Raw genomic sequence first — 20,276 nt, 5'->3', positions numbered from 1 at the left:
ATATCATAATTTGTTCAGCCATTCCCCAGTTTGTAACCCCCCTTTTCCACTTCTTTGCCTGCTATAAATATATTTATACACATTAGGATTTTTCTTCTTTCATTGATTGTTTTTAAAGATAAAGATCTAATAGTGTTTAAGAAGGGTTGTGATTAGGAGGATGGGGGTACATTTGGTAACCCCCTGAGTTGATGTATAAGGGCCACTTTTCCCTCACAGCCATCCCTCCTTACTAGGGAGACAAAATGGAATTTCTTGGAAAAAATAGGGATCCCCAAACATTCCTGCCAGGGTAGAGAAGTTAAAGGAATGTCTTCTCCTCCAGGGGAAAACAAGTGTGACCCCAAAAAGATGTTCCTCTTGGGCAGTGCACCCAGAAGCCTCCCTCAGAAATCCTCAGCTGGAATCAGTTTAAAAATGGAGGTCTGCTAGCCTTCCTCCCTCATCCCACAAGTTCTGTCTCCCACCAATATAGTTCACTCCGATCTGACTAAATCAAATGGATGGGGTTTATTTTGGGAACAAAATAATCAAGGGAATATAAGAATGAAGGTTTCCAGTAAAGGGGGTGCAGGCAATCCCTAAATCCCCTTTCAGGCCTTGACTGGGCAGGGTACCCGCAGAGATTTTCTTGTGTTCCCCAAATCCCAGTGTCTCTGCCCAATCCCCAAATAGTACTCCTATAGCTAGAATTGTTACTAAACTAAAGGGAATATAGAAGAGCAAGGTCCAAAGCAATTTTTTGTGGGTCCCAGGGGTCAGCTCCCCCCAGAAGTCCAGACATCCCTGGCCAAACTGAAGAAATTGTTGTTGTATATTTCCAGTGTGATCAGGAACCAATAGAGATCAAATGATACGATCAATCTTCACTGAAGGTCTCAGGAAACTCCAGATTTCACTTGTGGGTCCCATAGCCCCCAAAACACCTCCCTCCTGGCTGTCAACCCAAAAGCTCAGTGTTCCATTGGTTCTTCTCCCACAGGTTTTTGCATATGCCCAACTCTCACTGTCCTCTCCTCCTTCTGTGTTCCATCTCCCACAGTTCCAAAATGCCTGGCTTTCCTAGCTTTTTACAAGTGGTATTGCTGAGTCAAAGGGTATATAGTCAAGAAACTCTTGAGCATAGTTCTAAATTGCTTTCCAGAATAACTATTTCAATAATTATGAACATTTTTTTTAGAAAGGAGTCATGTTCTAACAAAGGGCTCCCCCAGCATCCCAGGAATGTCAGTCAGCAACCCCAGTAACTGGGGTTCCCCATCATCTGCCCCTTCCAACATAGGACCAGAAATCCCTACCCCAGGGCTATAGTTGAGGTACAAGACTCCAGGGAAGCCCTTGACCATGAAACTTGCCCAGAAGAAAAGGGGTTGGGGTTGCATACACTCACCCACACTGGCACCAGAGCTGCTTGGTCTCCAATACCTAGCCCACTGGTGGCGAGCCTATGGTACAGGTGCCAAAGATGGCATGCAGAGCACTCTTTGTGGGCCTACACCCCACTCCACCCCACAATTTCCTTACTAGAAAGGCAGAGGGACTTGGGCAGAGCTGCTCCCCTCCCCCTCTGCACCATGGCTGATGACATATTTTCACATGCCCCACCCCTCTGCCCAGCAGCCAATGGGAACACATAGTAAAGGGGGTAAGGTAGGCGGGTGGCTCACAGGTGGCAGAGCTGAAGGGAAGCAGAGTACTCGGGCCACTCCCCTCCCCCTGCACTCACTAAGGATATTCCTTACTTCACTCTCCTCCCCTCTCCCTGCCCAGCAGCCCAATGGGAGCATTTCCTCCCTCCCCTGTGTGGGGTAAAAGGGGTGGGGGCTAGGCAAGCCTAGCACTTGGTGTGGGAGAGGAGCACAGCATTCCATCTCCAAGAGAGTCACCATCCCTGACTTAGCCCATTCTACTAAGGCACTTCTAGACCTGCCTCTGTTCTCTCCCTATCCCCATCCAAACCCCTTCCCCCAAATCTTAGAAAAAGGTCTTTAAAGAGGGTGTATTTTGGTCCCAACGCAGTGACTGATACCTTAGGTCTATTAAACATACCATCTTCCCTCCCTTCCTCATAACACATACAGTTATGACCCTCCTACTCCCATATAGGTTTCATTTGGTCTGTACACTAAGCTTTGCCATAGTTTTCAGGAATAATTTCAACTGTAATGTTCCAATGGGGAAAACTAGGAAAAATAGGTGATGTTAAAGGGAGGCAGTTTGCAGCTCAGTATAGAAGGAAGAATTTGCTAGCATTTAGAGGTTCACAAAAATACATTAGACTGCTTTTATAGAGGCATAATTCACTGGAAGCATTTAGCTATACACCCTGGATGTGTAAATGGTCAATTGGGGGAAATATTGTAGAGAGTTTCATTCATTAGGAAGGAGGTTGTACTACATAACCTCCAAAATCTCTTTCGCCTTTAAGGTTCTATCATCCTTCTGTGAAGGCTTCTCTTGTCCCTGAAACCCAGGTGAGTTTTTTTCTCTGAATTCATATGTGCTTATCTATTTCACACAGGTTAGCAGTTTACTGTGTGTACAATGTTGTATTCTCCAGTTTTGTCTTATGTGTATTTTTTCCCAAGCAAAACACTATGCTCTTTAAGGACATTGAACCATGTCTTTTACATATTCACTCTCTTTTTTTTAGGTCAGTAACAGTACAAAGGACATAATAGGAAATAATTAAATAATTTGATTGACTTGGAACTCTCAGATCCCTAAACTTTTTTTTTTTTAAACCCTTACCTTCCGTCTTAGAGTCAGTACTGTTTATTGGCTCCAAGGCAGAAGAGTGGTAAGGGTAGGCAATGGGCGTCAAGTGACTTGCCCAGGGTCAGACAGCTGGGAAGTGTCTGAGGCCAGATTTGAATCCAGGACCTCCTGTCTCCAAGCCTGACTCTCAATCCACTGAGCTACCCAGCTGCCCCCCCTTAACTTTTATCAGAATATATAACCTGGTCTGTTCCCTCTGATACTAATTTTTCTCAATATTGTTAATAGGTGGCCTCATGTTGTGCTGAAATGTGTTTGGCATTTTAGGAATCATTAACATTCAAGGATGTAGCTGTGGACTTCACCCAGGAGGAGTGGGGGAAATTAGACTCTGGTCAGAAATACCTGTACAGGGATGTAATGCTAGAGAACTACAGGAACCTGGTCTCACTGGGTAAGAGTTGGTTTTCTTTGTGACTTAGGATCAGACTGTCTATTAGAATATCTTTGTTTTCTCAGATATTAAAATATGTCTATATGTGTTAATGGGAGCGGGGAGGCATGAGGCACTCTGAATGTTTATATATTTTGGCACTTGGAATTAAATGATCAAAAAATCCTAAGTTCTTTTGGGTACAGGAACAGGATATTCCTGCTCCATCTGTCTTTTTGAGAGGTATACACTTTGTAAAGTCTGAAATGGATACTTGTCTTTGATGTTGTCACAATCTCATCCTTCAGAGTCTATGAAGAAGAAGAGATTTGGATTATTATATTACTGTCATTTGTCTCTCACACTAAAACCCAATTCTTTTGTTTTTCCATATGATCAGGGCATCAAGGTTCCAAACCATATGTGATTTCCCAGTTGGAACAAGGACAAGAGCCTTGGATAATAGAGAGAGAAATCTCAAGAAATGACCACAAAGGTGAGTGATGGAACAAACTACATTGGAGTCACTGTAAGTAACAATTACATGGGTTAAAGGGGCAGCTAGGTAGCTCAGTGGATAGAGAGCCAGATCTTGAATAGGGAATAACTGGGTTCAAATGTGTCCTCAGACACGTTCTGGCTGTGTGACCCTGGGCAAGTCACTTAATCCCCATTGCCTAGTCCTTACTGCTCTTCTGCCTTAGAACTGATACTTAGAATTGATTCTAAGACAGAAAAATTGATGCCAAGTATCAGTTCCAAGGCAGAAGAGCAGTAAGGGCTAAGCAGTGGGAATTAAGTGACTTGCCCAGAGTCACACAGCCAAGAAGTATCTGAGGTCAGATTCAAATCCAGGACCACCCATCTCTAAGCCTGGCTCTCAAACCTTTGAGCCACCTAGCTGCCCCAGTAAGGATTTTAAGTATACAAACAAGCAATTATGAGGCCTTGTAATATTCAAATTATTCATGTAATAATTTACCTCTAAGCCTCCCTGACCTATGAAGAAGACTGAAGTCTTTTGGCCTGAACTCCCTCAAGTATCTTTACTTCAATATGTCATACATCTTTGTAATCTTAGAGTTGAATTAGATATATGTGCTTTTAACCCAAATTCTTATCAAATACAGAAATCTTAAAAGCCAAAGAATATCACAACCAAATATGAAGTAGAGAGTCTGTGTTTTGATCTATAAAGATTCAAACAAATTTCTAAACCCATCTTCTAGAGGTGTATAATGTTGGTTATTTTAGGCTAAAAGGCATGGGGAGAGGTGGTGGTTTGTTCCCCTTTTGACAGATGTGTAACATATATTTGAATATTTCTAGGGACAGGAATTTCTTGACTTTCTGAGGTAGCCTGCTACATTTTGGAAGGATGTTTATTATATTTTCTTCCTTTTGTACACATTCTCCAGTTTGAAGGGAATAGGTGTCCCTCATCTTGACTAAAAAAATAAAAATTCATCAGTGGAAGCTAGGTGCTCTTCATTCTTTATACTTGATATTATTTCCTATTAGTCACTTTCATTCTTATCGATCCTAAGGTCATTCTTTTTGGCAGAAAAAAGTAGAGGCAAAATAAATTGGGCAGTTGTTTGTTATCATACATTGTACTCCAAGGTCTTCTTATCTTTTACCTCTTTTCCCCAATCAAGCATAAAACAGACAATCTTTTTTATTGTCAGTTTTCTTTGCTACTTTGAATTCATTTTTGGCTTTAGAATTTTACTTTATAGTACTCTCCTTCACTTTTGTATTTGCATTGTTACCTATTCTTGCTTCTATCTTGCGTTCCTAGCTTTTTAAAAAAATTCTGTCAGTTGTTGAATTCTTTGTGTATCCATATCACTTTAGATAATGCTTGGGTTTTGCTTTTGGTTTTTTTGCCTTATTGGAATTCCTTCATGTCTTTTAGCATTTCATTTTTCAGAGCTTCTCCTATAGAATTTTAGTCAATAGAATCCTATCTACGTTTCCTCTTAACCTCTAAAATCTCCTCTGATAAGAGGAAGCCACTTTTGTAGCTCCACATTTGTTGAAGGTCTAAGAGTGGCCAAAGGTCCAGGATTTGGGAAATTAGAAGTAAAATAGAAGTCAAGTATGAATAGTTAAAATTGGCCTCATCGGTCAAAAAAGATAAATGCATAAAATCTAATAATTTTAGGAGAATAAAGCGGAACACAAGTGAATAGAATATAGAAGTGACACAGATAATGGGGTACAAATATTTTGCTCTCTAAATTCTTTAGCATCCTATTGAATGAGGACAACCAGGAACCTATTGCAATGTGTAGGAAGTGACAATCGAGGTAAAGATAGGAAGAGATGGAATCATTGTTGCTAAGATGGTCCCTAATTATAATTAGGGAGATCAGAGAACATGCCTGCAGTGATGTTGTTGCAGGCATGAAATTGTTGCTTAAAAAAATTTCTTTTGTAGCAATGTGTGATCTACTGAAAGGGAGCCATAACAATAATGGTATGGGGTGATGAGAAGCTGTCCCAGATTGCCTGCCTCCCATTATCCTGCTTTTCATTCTTGCCTACATCCTATCTGTGTGGACTGTTCCAACAGACACCCTTCAAAATCTAATCTTTGATTTGTCTAATTGCCTGTGCTCTCCTTGCACACTAAATAGATATCTCTCCAACCACTAATGTCCTCTTCTTATTTATTCTTAACTCTTTTTCTCTTTTCTCTTCAAATTACAAGGTCATATTTGAAGATATATGAAGTCACTTATCTTTTATACTTATTTTACTTTCCTATTTTCATGTTAGTAGTTTTATTTCTTTGAGCATGGTAGTTTCATATCTTCAAACTTCCACAATAGGGCACAGTTGCATTTTTTCTTTCTTTCTTTCAGACTGGGGGACCAGGCCTGAACCCAAGGATCCAATTCCCATACAGGGCATTTCTGAAAAGAAAACATCCCAGGAGGCAACAGTGGAAAGATTCACAAAGGATGGTATCTGGTACTCTAAATTAGATAAAGCCTGGAAGTCTGATGATCAGTTTGGGAAGCAACCAAATAACAAGGAAAAATATCCAAGGCAAATTACAATTTCCTCTAAAAAATTTTTCCTTGGGAAGATAGACCCTGAGTGTTATAAATTTAGTCTGAACTCAATCCTTGTTTCAAAACAGAGAGTTCCTACAAGAGAAAAAGACCTTGAATGTGATGTATTCAGGAAAACTTTCAGAAGTTCATATCTTTTTCAACACCATATAACTCATACTGGAGATAAACCCTTTGAATGTAATTTACATCTAATGGAACACCAGAAAATCTATATAGGGAAGAAAACATATGAGTGTAATGAATGTGGAAAAGTTTTTAATAAGGGTGCCCTACTCAAACAGCATCAGAGAATTCATACAGGAGAGAAACCCTATAAATGTAATGACTGTGGAAAAGCTTTCAGACTTCGTGGAAACCTTACTCAACACAGAAGGATTCATACTGGAGAGAAACCCTATAAATGTAATGAATGTGGGAAGGCCTTCAGACTGCATGGACACCTTACTCAACATAAAAGAATTCATCCTGGAGAAAGAATATTTGAATGTAATGAATGTGGAAAAGCTTTCCATAGGGCTGCACTTTTATTGCAACACAAGAGAATCCATACTGGAGAGAAACCCTATAAATGTAATGAATGTGAAAAGGTTTTTAGTAATAGTGCCCTCCTCATGCAACACCAGAGAATCCATACTGGAGAGAAACCCTATGAATGTAATGAATGTGGAAAAGCCTTCAGACTTAGAGGAAACCTTACTCAACATAAAAGAATCCATACTGGAGAAAAACCCTATCAATGTAATAATTGTGGGAAAGCTTTCAGTAAGGGTACACTTCTTATGCAGCATCAGAGAGTCCATACTGGAGAGAAACCTTATGAATGTCATGAGTGTGGAAAAGCCTTCAGACTTCGTGGAAATCTTACACAACATAAGAGAATTCATACTGGAGAGAAACCCTATAAATGTAATAATTGTGGGAAAACCTTCAGTCAGAGTAAACACCTAACTCAACATCAGAGAATTCATACTGGAGAGAAACCCTATGAATGTAATGAATGTGGGAAGGCATTTTGTGATAGATCATCCTTGACTAAACATCAGAGGATTCATACTGGAGAGAAACCTTATGAATGTAATGAATGTGGGAAAGCTTTCAGTAGGGGTGCACTCCTTACTCAACATCAAAGAGTCCATACTGGTGAGAAACCTTATAAATGTAATGATTGTGGGAAAGCATTTAGTAAGGGGGCACTCCTTAGGCAACATCAGAGAGTCCATACTGGCGAGAAACCATATAAGTGTAATGAATGTGGAAAACCCTTCAGACTTCGTGGACACCTTACTCAACATAAAAGAATTCATACTGGAGAGAAGCCTTATGAGTGTAGTGAATGTGGGAAAACCTTCCGCCAAAGCACAGACTGTACTCAACATCAGAGAATCCATACTGGAGAGAGACCTTATGCATGTAGTGAATGTGGGAAAGCATTTTGTGACAGGTCATCTTTGACTAAACATCAGAAGATTCACACTGGAGAAAAACCTTATGAATGCAATGAATGTGGAAAAGCATTTATTCGAAGTTCATATCTTATTCAACACCATATAACTCATACTGGAGAGAAGCCCTTTGAATGTAATGAATGTGGGAAAGCCTTCAGCCTGCATGCAAATCTTACTCGACATCAGAGAATTCATACTGGAGAGAAACCATATAAATGTAATCATTGTGGAAATGCATTTAGGCATAGTTCAGCCCTGATCAGACATCAAAGAGTTCACAATGGAAAATAATTCTGGGAATTTAGTAAATGTTATAGCCACCTTTTAGTTGTAGCTTTCATTCCCTATGATCATGATATCACATTTGTTATCATGTGTGATTGTGTTGGGTGTGTTTTATTGAAAAATATACTTTTCACATTTACCCATCCTCCCTCACCTATGTACTTTCTCCCCTACTGTATATACATACTATTGTCTATAAGGGAGCTCATACTCAATCCCCCTGAAAAAATTATGATCAATTTGTCTAACTCAACCAACAAATTTATTGGCTATTAATCATTTTTATATTTGAGTTTTGTTAAATTACCAATTTTATGTTTTTGTGAAGCTCCTAAATTTTTTTGCATCACTTTTCATAATAAAACACTAGTGATGTATGAATACCTAACGTGAGTTGATACCTATGAAAGTTAACTTTTTTTTACTTTAAGTGAATTGGTCTGTTTTTCTTAGGATCAACATTATTCAAGACTTATGGGGAAGTTTGCTTATGTAAATTGTCTAGTGATCTACTTTTCTTTAAAGGGACAAAAATGATTTCATTTCAAAGATAGAAATCATGGGATATTAGTGCAAGATGTACAGAGAAGACTGAAGGGGAGCCAGGTTCTTCTACTACCACCTAATCATCTTGGAAATTCACAAAAAATTCATACAAAAGATTTGAAAGCAACCAAAACTTAAAATGAGCAAAATAAAAAAGTTTTAATACAATTAAAAAATACTGTCACTCATGTGAATTGACTAAAATGCCAGAAGCAATGAAGATAGGAAAAGAAACCACACAAAGATATTTCATGAGATGTCATGAGGTAAGTAAACAGCATTTTCAAAGAAATTGAGTAAAAATTGACAATGCTAAGAGAATTACCTGATCAAATAAAAGAAGAATTTGAAGGAAGTAAGAAATTAGGTAAGAATTAAGAGGTATAAAAAATAAGAGTTAATGGAAAAATACAGTAAGAAACCTCAGAAATCCATAGCAGGACAGACTCATTTCAGTGGAAAATGGAATTACATTAATACAGCAACTGGAAATCCAGGCTCATGAAATTACCCAGATTATTGGAAAACACATCCAAGTGAGAAACCTGAATATTATGTAACAATTCAGTAGTCTGAGCATTACTGACACTCAGAACACTTAGGAAAACAAAAGACTCTAGAAACTACATTTCAGGAAATTTTCTGTTTCCTAAATAATGTAGGCATATCAAACTCAACATGTCCAAAACAAAATTTATTATTACTCAATCCCACCCCACCTAAATGCACACTTATTGCTAACTTAACCATTTCTGCCAAAGGCACCATCATCCTTCCAGTTAAGCAGGTTCACAACTTTAGTCATTTTCTACTGCTTACTCTTTCTCACCTTATACATCCAAAGAGTTGCCAAGACTTGTTTGTTTCTTATCTCCATGACATCTCTCACAACTATCTCTTCATTTACAGGGTCACCATCTGAAGAGTGAACTATCACAATAGTCTCCTAATTGATCCCCTGCCTCTAGTTTCTCTCTTAAGATATCCTTTATTCAACTACCACAATGATGTTTCTAAAGCACAAGTCTAATTATGTTAGTCCCCTATTTGATAAATTCCTATGATTCCCTATTACCTTTAGGAGCAAATATAAAATTACTCTGTTTGGCAAAGTCCTTCACATCTCATTTCAACTTACCTTTCCATCCTTATTATATACTGCTACATTCCACATGCTTTATCATCCAGTTAAACCGACCTTCATGCTATTCCTCATATACATTGTTCCCTCTCCTGTCTCTGTGCCTTTTCATAGATAGTCCCTCACACCTACAATGTACTTTCCTCCCACTTCCATGTCTTAGAATCCCTAGATTCCTTCAAAGCTCAGCTTAAACAGCACCACCTCTCTGAGGCCTTTATGTTCTCCTCAATTGCTAGTGTCTCCCCTTCAAATTACCTTGTATTTATTTTGTATTTCTATGTACACATGTCTACCCCAACAGAATATAAACTCTGAAGGTAGGGATTGTTTCATTTTTATTTTTGTATCCCTATTACTTACCAAGGTGCCTGGCACATAATAGGCATTGAATAAATGCTTATTGATTAACCTAAATTGTCGATATTTTCAGAATTGATGAAAAAAACTAGCTAAATATAAATTGAATAAAAAACACTTCCAAAGAAAAATAAAATATTTGACAAATCTAGATATATTTAAACTACAGCATTATTTTTAACATACATTTAACTTCCAACATTATTTTTTTTAATTTGCAACATCTAAAGTACAACAATGATAGGGAACAATACTATCTAGTGTTATAAGAATTGAAGATAACACTCATCAGGAGATAATTAGCATCGGAGTAGACTTTTCAAGAAGAAAAAGCTAACAATGAAGAAAGTGGAACCTACATTTACAAAATTAAGATGCATAAGTCATGAATTCAATGTTAATTGACCCAGGAAAATTAATCATGTTTTTTAGATGAAGAAAATATATAAATAGTTAAGAAGCAAATATACTTCAAAAAATTTATAGAATTCTGTCTTTGTGTAATTCTTCAAAAAACTAACATGTCACTCTTAAGAGAAGTACTTTAAAACAAACGATTTAAAAAATGATAAAATATGAGACCTCTTAAAACATATTGATTAAATCACTGAAAGTATTAGAAGGATATGTCAGGTAAACAGTGAAAAAGCCTTACTATTAAAGTGGAAAGGAGCGATTCAAATCACAACTACCTTTGATAAAAGGAAATCCAAGTTAAAGTAACCATCAAAATTACTACTGTAGGTCCAAACAACATCAGCAACTTTGTTTAGAGTTCTCTTCAATTTGAATTAATAGGAAAGAAATTTAAAAATTTTTATATTTCCTTCTGAATGGGTCAAGAAAAGACAAGTATACAAGATTTACAAGTTCATCATCCAGCTTATAAGCTATTTATGACTTGGAAAATAATCTTAGAGAATTGCCTAAGCCACAGACAAGTTGAGTGCTTATTATGAAGTAAATGCTTTCTGAATTAAGTAGCTTGTTCTATGGTCACAGAGATAGAGCTAAAACTGAGAGGCAAGATTTAAGCTCAAATTTTCCCAGGTGTCAAGACCAAAAATATCCACTATTTCACACTGCTTTTACAAAAACAAACCTAAGAACTATAAATACAAATTGGCCAAACTCCTCAAATAATTTACAAAATAGTCACAGACAGTATTTTTAAAAATCCCAGTCCAACAGCATGCTTATAGAAAAAAGTTATTTCAGAAATATCAATAGATTTTGACATGGAAGACTAGTTTAAAATTCACCTTGCTGCTTCCAAATCATGATATTAATAAAAATTAAATTTGAGCCAGAAAGCAATAAAAAAGGTAATGTAATACATTATCCCAAAAGATCTCATAAATGATGGATTGGGCTATAACAATCTTAAATGTAAATACATATACATATATCCACCTAATAATTCTGCTGCATAATTCACAAAAGAAAACCCAATAGTCTTACAAGAAGGAATGGATTAAAATGATTAGAGATTTTAAAACTTCTTTTTCAGTATATGACAAATCTATCAAAAAGATAAAGAAATCACCAAGCTTTTAAAGTATTACAGTAGTTATAATAGATACGTAAAGAGAAACTGGGTTAAACAAAGAATATTCCTTTTTTTTTTTCATTCATTGAACTTCTATAAAAGTGGATCTTGTGCCAAGCAAATAAGTGCAATAATACTAAGTAAAGATTCTATGAGAAGGACATATAGGTCCCTATGGAAAATAAGCATAATCTTTAAAGACTAAGTAAATGAAATTGTAGAAATAATACAGGTTACATCAAAGATGTGGAATTGTATATTAAAATCTGTGGTATGCAGGTAAAAATAGTGTTCAGAAAAATCCATATCCCTGAAAAGCCTATATCGGGAAGAAAAATAAAATTAATGAATTGGATCTCTATTTTAAAAGTTTGCAAAAGAAACAAACCAAAAAAAGAAAACAAAATGCATTATTGGGAATGCAAACTTGTGTGAAAATTAGAGAGAATGTTTTGACAACGTGGTAAAGAGTCACAAAATGTGTTCTGTTTGTGATTTCATCACTAGGGCTCTATCTAAAGACATCATAGAAATGGAAAAAATTGATATAAAAATATTCTAGCTATTCTCTATGTAATCAGAAAATTTTAAACACTAAATCAACTATTAGAGAATAGCTAAATAAATTATTGATGTATAGCAATATTATGGTGCTATAAATGTTAAATATGAAGTATATGAAGAAATGTGAAAAAAAGTGAATTTAGAATGAAATCAGAAGTAGAACTGTATATACAGTGACTAAAACTACAAAATAAAAACAAAGAGAAGTAAAAGTAAAATAGGCCTAAAGGTAGCAGAACTTAAGATAGTCCTAGAAAGAGATACAGAAGAAAAGCATTTTCCTCACCTATGGTTTACTTATTTGGTTCTTCTTTGTTAAACTTTTTTGGAACAATATGTTGCCCCTTATATGTTTATTTACTTTTGTTATTGTTGTTGTTAGTTAAGTTTATAATAATAAAATAAATCACTTTTAACCATAGCAATTCGATGAAATAATCTTCTGAGGAATGTGTGTTAAATGAAGGAACTTAAAAACAGAAAATTTTTTTAAATGCACAAACCTTTGAAATAAAATATGGTAATTTAGGAAAAATATAATCACTGACAGCAAAGGAACTGAACAAAGAAACTATAGCCAAGCCTCATGATATTGCTGGAAAGTGCTTTAAATTGAAATACTCTTCAATCTTCTCAAACAAGATCCTGATACCTTACTTTTTGTAGAAATGACAGCAGATAGCGTATAATTAGCTTAAGTGGATTATCTGTACATATCAAACATTTTAAAATGTTTGTAATTCAACAGACAACACAGTAACAAATTCAAATGTCTTTCAGTATTGATAGATTCAATTGCATATCAGTAGTTTCCTAGCTGTCCTCTTTATAATTCCTTATTTTGTACAGCCACAAACAAGACAAAGCCATTTAGTGGCTTTTGGAAAAACTGATTCAGGGATGCATTTTAGCAAGCACAGGAAGGTTCTTTGCTTGGTCATTCTGTTGTTTTTGGAAGCAGAATGGCTTCCTATTTTATTGAACGTCCATCTCAACCGCACCAAAAAACAACTTCATCTTTTACACTGTTAGGACAGATCTACCTTGAAAATGCATTGATCAACATTGACTAACATTGATATTTTTCATTTTTTAATTCATTACTGTATTGCAGATTCAAATATAAAAACATCAAAAGTTTAGTTTTGTTCGGAACTAAACTCAAAAAAAAAACATCATGAAAAAAATCCATAAAAGTCAATATATTTCGTCCATAATCCTGTATGCTGTCCCAGAACACTGGATTATGATTAGAAAAATTCTTCCTCAATCCCTTTTATCAGCTGTTTGGAAGGGTGGTGGGTGATAAGACTGAGTGGGAATAAGTGGGAAGACAAGTATGTGTTGATATTATCTCTATGTCCCATGTATTTGTGTTTATATATTTGTGTCTATTACTATTAAACTGTTTTTGAAAATTAATGCCTGGTTATGGAAAGATTTTTACTGAACTTGGACTCAAAGTTATATCTATCAGCTCTGCTAATGAGGATGGAAGTGTAGGGCAAAGTTAAAGAGGTACTATCTGAGAGTTGAGCTCATGTTTTAAACAGCATGGAAAGACAAGGCCAAAGATAATTATTGGGCCAAACCATGTTTAATTCAGCTAGGAAAACTGAGATCATAGAATCTGGTTCAGTCAAGTATTGAGAAGAGATGATGAGTGAATTTTCAAGAGATTGTAGTATATTAATCACAGGAATCCTACAGATTATGGGGAAAGCACAAGGCCTGAAATTTGTGGGACTAAAATGACTTGGTGCCATAGATAAAGATTCTTTCTTGCTCAGGAACCAAGAGGAAGAGTTTTCCATGCTCATAGTAATAGTCTGGGCTGAAATATCCTGTAATTGATTAAATGAAAGTTTCCAAGAGAAATGTATATTTTTAAGATCTTAGGTTTCTATTCCCATGACAGAAAGTTGAGGTAAACAGATTCAAGAGGGCTAACACTGAGTTTGGTCATTCAGTTTCATAACAAAGGAGTTAGAAAAGAGCTAATGTTGAGTATACAACCTGTTGGACAGAAATTATGCAAGAGAGGAGATCTAAGAAGAGTAGACCAAATTCCTATAGGTAGGCCAGAGAACTAGGATTAAATCACTCGAAGCTTGCATTTATAAACTTCTCCCCCTTTTGCCTTTTATTGTGGCATTTTACATAGTCTCTAGTAATGGTTGATGTAAATCTCTTTTTAAAACTGAGGATGGTGGAAACGGGTGAAAGTAAGAAGAATCTGTTGAGTTTGGAAGAAGCCTCCAGGCCCTTTCCCATGATGACCTGGGAACCAGAAACCCAAGAACCAGAAAGGCTAGATGGTAGCAATTTGAATCCAGTAGATGAGAATAGCAATAAGTGGGTTCCTGGGTTTACTGAAGCAAAAAGAAAACTTACATGTGACATTGGACTTGAGGAATGACAATACTGGACCCATATACTCCAGATTTGGGCTTTCCTGTGCCATATGTGGTATGGTGTGATTTACTTGGATGGAGTTGAGTCCAAGACCATCTTATGCCAGAGCTTTATCCAGCAAGGACAACTAAATATCTGGAGTCAATAGTCAGTCAGTCAAAAAGTACTCATTTTGAGGCTTATGTGCCAGATACACAAAAAGAGGCAAAAACAGTTCTTGCTCCCAAGGAATATATATTCTAATGGAAGAGACAACATGAGAATAACTAATTACATATAAACTACATATAAAAAGAGATTGGTGGCAATCTAAGAAAGGAAGGGGCACCAGCAGCTGGGTACAGTGACATGTTCATTGTCCACTGATGCTGCAAGTAAGTACATGTGTTTTTCTCATTTAACAGGTAATAAAACAACTGGGGAGGAGAGGATAATGTGTCTTGCCTACAATGTGTAGCTCGTTTGTTGTGGAACTCAGCAAAGTTTGCTCAATTACAAATTCCCTCTTTTTTTGTATTTTCCTCTGCTTTTTAGTTCTAATATCTTAAATAAGTGGTGTCAAACCCAAATAGAAATGGAGGCCAATAAATTATACAGGAGTCCCTGTGAACACATATTAAGTTAGAAAATTACATGTTAATATTAATATTCTATTGTATTTTTAGTTATTTTGTTAAATACTTAATTACATTTTAATCTGGTTCCAGCCACCATGGGGGAGTGTGATGGACTACAATGTGTTTGACACTTCTGGCTTAAATGTATTATAATATTTTATGTATGTCTCCTTTGAGGTAGATAGTGCAAGCTAGCCATTTGCTAAGCATTTTTTTAAGTGCCTACTATGTACTAAACACTTGGGATACAAAAAGAGGCAAAAGATAATACCTCCTCTCAAGAAGCTCAAATCTAATGAGCAAATATTTAAGATGCCTTGTTAAAAATTCAGATGGAACACCAATACAATTAATCTTGCTTAGTAACTATATTTAACTTATTTTTCAGGGAATAAATGTGATAATTATTCATTCTCCCTCTATTTCCATCTAGATTCTTTGTCCACTCATGTTTTCAATTACTTTTCCTCTTATGTGGCATTTTCTGTTATGCTTTTTCCCTTTTGCATTATTTAATAAAGATGCTTCCAGATTTCTTTGTATTCCTTATATTTATTGAACTTCCTTGTATTATGGTATTCCATTACATTAATGTACCACAATTTACATTACATTTCCCTTGTTGGAATTTTAGGTTGTTTCCAGTTTTTTTTAATTGTCAATTCCATATAATGCTGCTCTGAAAATCCTCAGGTTAACCTTTGAAGGTTAAGAATGCAAGACCGCTTTTTAATCAAAAAAAGAATATTTTAAAAATATTCTTGAAATTCTGATCCATTTGGTTTTCAATTGAATTTGAATGTCATATTATCTACTTTCATAAAGAGTAATGTTCTTTAGTATTTTTATAAGCATTATATTAAATCAGAAAATTTGGATAAGTGCCATCATTTTTATTATATTAATCTGACCCACTCATGAAAAGTGACTAATCCTGTAATTATTTAGGTCCTCCTCTTATTCCATCCATTACAGTTTCGTAGTAGTTATTATATAGGTCCTCTGTATTTCTAGGAGAAGCAGTTTTTCAGTACCTGACTTTTTTCTTTATGAATGAAATTTCTCATGATGTTTCCTTTTTAAATAAAAATGTAAACTTTTTGAGAGTCAGAATTCTATCTTGAAAATATGTAAACTCATTTTTATTGTCTCCATTAATTTTTTTGGTTGAGATGTTGATGTGGAGCTTTCATTAGTGCATCCAAGCTGATATCCAATGGAATTGAGTGGCTGAGCTAGTTTTATACTTTCAGAAATGGTTTTATTGTTGATTTATTTCCTCTTGAAATATAATTTTAAAAATCATTTTTTTCATAATTGATATGCCCTTACCATAAATCAATGAGTATCACTCCATAAAGTATGCCTTTATTTCTATAGAGCAGGGGTCGGCAACCTTTTTGACCATGAGAGCCATAAACGCCACATTTTTTAAAATGTAATTTCGTGAGAGCTGTACAGTGCTCACAGTGCGCGCTCCTGTAACAGCGCCTGAAAAAAAAATTGACTTTATGGCTCCTGCAGAAAGAGCCATATCTGGCCCTCAAAAGAGCCAAATATGGCTTGAGAGCCATATGTTGCCGACCCCTGCTATAATGTTTTATAGCTATATTCAAGAAAGCCCTGTATATGTTTTGGTTTCTCTATCATTTTTTCCTAGTTCGTATTAGTAACATACAGTAATGTCTAGTATTTTTTATTTGTTTTTTTGCTACATTGCTAAACAAATTGATACCTTTTCCCCCTTTAATTATCAGGGATTATTTCTACATAAATTACCATATTGTGTTCAAATAGGAAAAAAAATTACATCCTCTTTCCTAATATTTTTCCTTTTAATTTTTTTCTCCTGTCTTGTTATTTGGAATCATGGATATAAAGATAGAAAAGAATTTAGAGGTTATCTCATCCAATTCCTTCATTTTAAAGATGAGGAAACCAAGGCCCAGAGAGGTTAACTAACTTGTCTTCAAGGATGCAGACCCAGAACTTAAACTTAAGTTCTCTCACTCTAAATCCATTACTTTTTCCATAGCACCATATTGCCTCTGTATCAATAATGAATAGTAGAACAATCTCACTAATTAATGCAAAATTTAAAATATTTTTTGCAAAATTAATAGATTAAAAAATATAATCAAATTGATTTTATACCAGGCCTATAAATATGGTTCAAAATTAGGAAAAAAATAGCATAGGTACTCAAATAGATCTGTGAGTAATAATGGAGAAAGAAGGCATATGCTTGCTTTACTATACAACTTACTGAGAAAGCTTTCAGTGTTTCTCCATAGCAAATAATGCTCATATATAATATTTACATACATATTTGCACATTTATATATATGTAATACTTAGAAGGGCCCTTTCATGCTTTTTATCTTTCTGAGGTTTTATAACATAAATGACAAATGAACACTATATCTTGCCACAGACCTTTTTGGCATATATTGATATAATCATGTTATATTTTATTACTTATATGATTATCCATGTATACAGGGGCATACATATTTTACATATATATACCATACATATAATACTTAGAAGGGCCCTTCTATGCCCGTACTTTCTATGGGTTTTTAACATAACCAATAAATACGTATTTTATCACAAACTTTTTCTGTATCTGTTGATATAATCATGTAATTAGTTGTTTAGTTAGGTATATAATTATGCTACATCCACAACATCCTATTTTGATGTCTTACCGTGGCATGAATTATGGAGTGGAGATGACCCTGGATTCCTGAAAGCAATGCTGTTGTAGGGTAAGGACTGTTAAGTCCTACCACTCTGCAAAGGTTTTGAGCATGGCCTTAATAAAAGCCTGAATCTATTTTCTAAGGACCAACCTATTAAAAAAAACAAAACTCTTACCTTCTGCCTTAGAATTGATACTTGGTATCAGTTCCAAAGCAGAAGAGCAATAAGGGTTAGGCAGTTAGGGTCAGGTAACTTGCCCAGGGTGTCACAGTTAGGAAGTGTTTGAGGCCAGCACCTCCTGTCTGCAGGCCTAGCTCTAAACAGTGAGCCACCTAGTTGCCCCTCAACCTGTCATTGGAGAAGCACATTACTAATAGGATGGATACCTTGTGAAGGAAGTGTTTTTGGCCATGGCATCCCATGAAACAAAAATTTTAAATGGCCCTCTTTTATGCAGCTCCCTTTTTTTCCTATAGTGATTATGACCCTGAGAAAAGAAACAGATGGTGCTCAGAATTCCACATTTTTCAAACCATCAACAAACTCCAATCTGGCTGCTGGTATTCTAAATGTGAAATCTTGTCCAATGACCAATGGCAAACTTTTAGAAGAATGTGGATGAGAGCTGCACAGAATGGGCAGTCATATATGGATTGCACTCTGTATCATTTAAGGGAACTCCTAAATTAATGAGGTTACAGATCCATTTAAATGTATTAGTTTTTTTTAAAATACAAATTCATTTTGATTATGAGGGTTTTTTATCTTACTCTGTAGTCTTTTTGCAAAAAGTTTAAATTTTGCATTAATTAGTAGGATTACTCTAAAATTCTCTTTCTCTGTTTTATCTCTCATTAGTTTGGGTATTGAGTCCTATTTGTCTCATAAAAGGAGTTTATTAGAATCCATTCTTTCTCCATCACTGAAAACAAGTAATAGAGTGTAAGTATTAATAGTTTTTAAAACATTTGATGGCATTTACTTTTTAAGTCCATCTGAACTTTTTTTTTCCTTTGGTAGTTTATGACTTGCTTGATTTCCCTTTCTGAGATTAGGTTAAGATCTCTGTTTCCTTTATGATTAACTTAGGTATCTTATATTTTTTAAGTCATTCATCAATATTGGTCTTTTAAATTTCCAATTTGCTGTCATATAATTTTTTATAATATTTTCTGTTTATTCTCTTTATTTCTTCTATGAATTCATGGGGGAGTGTGAAATTTAGCTTTCTTTGTAATCAAATTAGTTTATTTTTATTATTTTGTTAGACTTTTAAAAAATATTTTTTTTTCTTTGTTTGTTTATCAGACTTAGTAGCCTAGTAGATCTGGTGAAGGTAGGGATGGGTTTTTTTTTTGTTGTTGTTTTTAAGAACAGTGTACTATGACTTAGGAACCTTTGGTTCTGGTCCTGGCTTTGCTACTAATCAATAGACACCAGGTATGTAGGGAAAGGAATATGTATATATGTAAACTCACTGCTTGGTGAATCTTTTCTAGTTTTTGTATACTATGGAAGTGACAAAAGAAAACACCTAATGGGGAATGTAGCATGTGACATAGTGGATATAGTACTGGTCTTTGAATCAAGGCCTGATTCATAATTCTTCCTCAGATACATACTAGCTGTATTACCTTGAGGAAGTCACTTAACTTTTTTTAGCCCGAGTTTTCCCACCTATAAAGTACTAAGATCTAACAAAGTTGTTGTGAGAATCAAAGGAGATGCCAAATATAAAACACTTTATAAATCTTAAAGTGTTCTATAAATGCTACTATTATTATTATCAAGGTTTATCTGCTTTGATTCTTTTTCTGCAAACTTTCCAAAATGCATAAAGATGCCAAAGCAACCCAAACATGTCCTTCCTCTGCCTTAAGTGTGCTCTGCAGTGTCAACTCTGATGTGTTCTGCATGGTGAGGCAATGCAGCTCAGCTGAGGTAGTTTAGTTTAGTAGTTCTTTCCCTCAGTGATGACCTAGCTACTTGCTATCATCTACTGTGCTGCTATCCCTGTCTATGGTGCTGATAGTTCCCGAAAAACTTAATATTTTCAATTAAAATACAAACTCCAATGAAACAGTAGAACAACAAATGGAAAGACATTTAAAACTATTAAGTAATTATATTCATACCAGGGGGATAACCACCTGTATGTAGAGAAAGGGATGTTCATAAACTCCATTTCTTCTACCAGAATTAAATCAGGTTTTAGTAAACCTAAAGATTGAAGTTATTGAGAATAGATTCCCCCCCCCCCCCATAACTTTAAGGTTATCATAACCTTCAGGGGTGGTTTTAGTAAAAATGTTAGAATTGGGAAATGGGGTAAGATTCAATATAGGGGCAACACAGGATGTCCTTAATGTTTAAAGGCAGTAAGGCTCTAATAATCTAGTTTTCTAAAATGA

At 35.4% G+C, this 20,276-nt stretch overlaps 1 protein-coding gene across 1 annotated transcript in view; it reads left to right on the top strand.

The window, feature by feature from the left end:
- Positions 1-20,276, top strand: part of LOC123237342 (zinc finger protein 208-like) — a 219,607-nt gene that overhangs the window by 163,981 nt on the left and 35,350 nt on the right. The window contains 1 exon segment of the mRNA XM_044664209.1: positions 6,457-7,929. Coding sequence (XP_044520144.1) covers positions 6,457-7,929 — 1,473 coding nt within the window.

The sequence above is a fragment of the Gracilinanus agilis genome, chromosome 2, assembly GCF_016433145.1.
Source record: "Gracilinanus agilis isolate LMUSP501 chromosome 2, AgileGrace, whole genome shotgun sequence".
Classification (NCBI taxonomy): Eukaryota; Metazoa; Chordata; class Mammalia; order Didelphimorphia; family Didelphidae; genus Gracilinanus; species Gracilinanus agilis.
The sequence above is the reverse complement of the archived record's forward strand: the minus strand, read 5'-3'. Positions and strand labels throughout refer to the sequence as shown.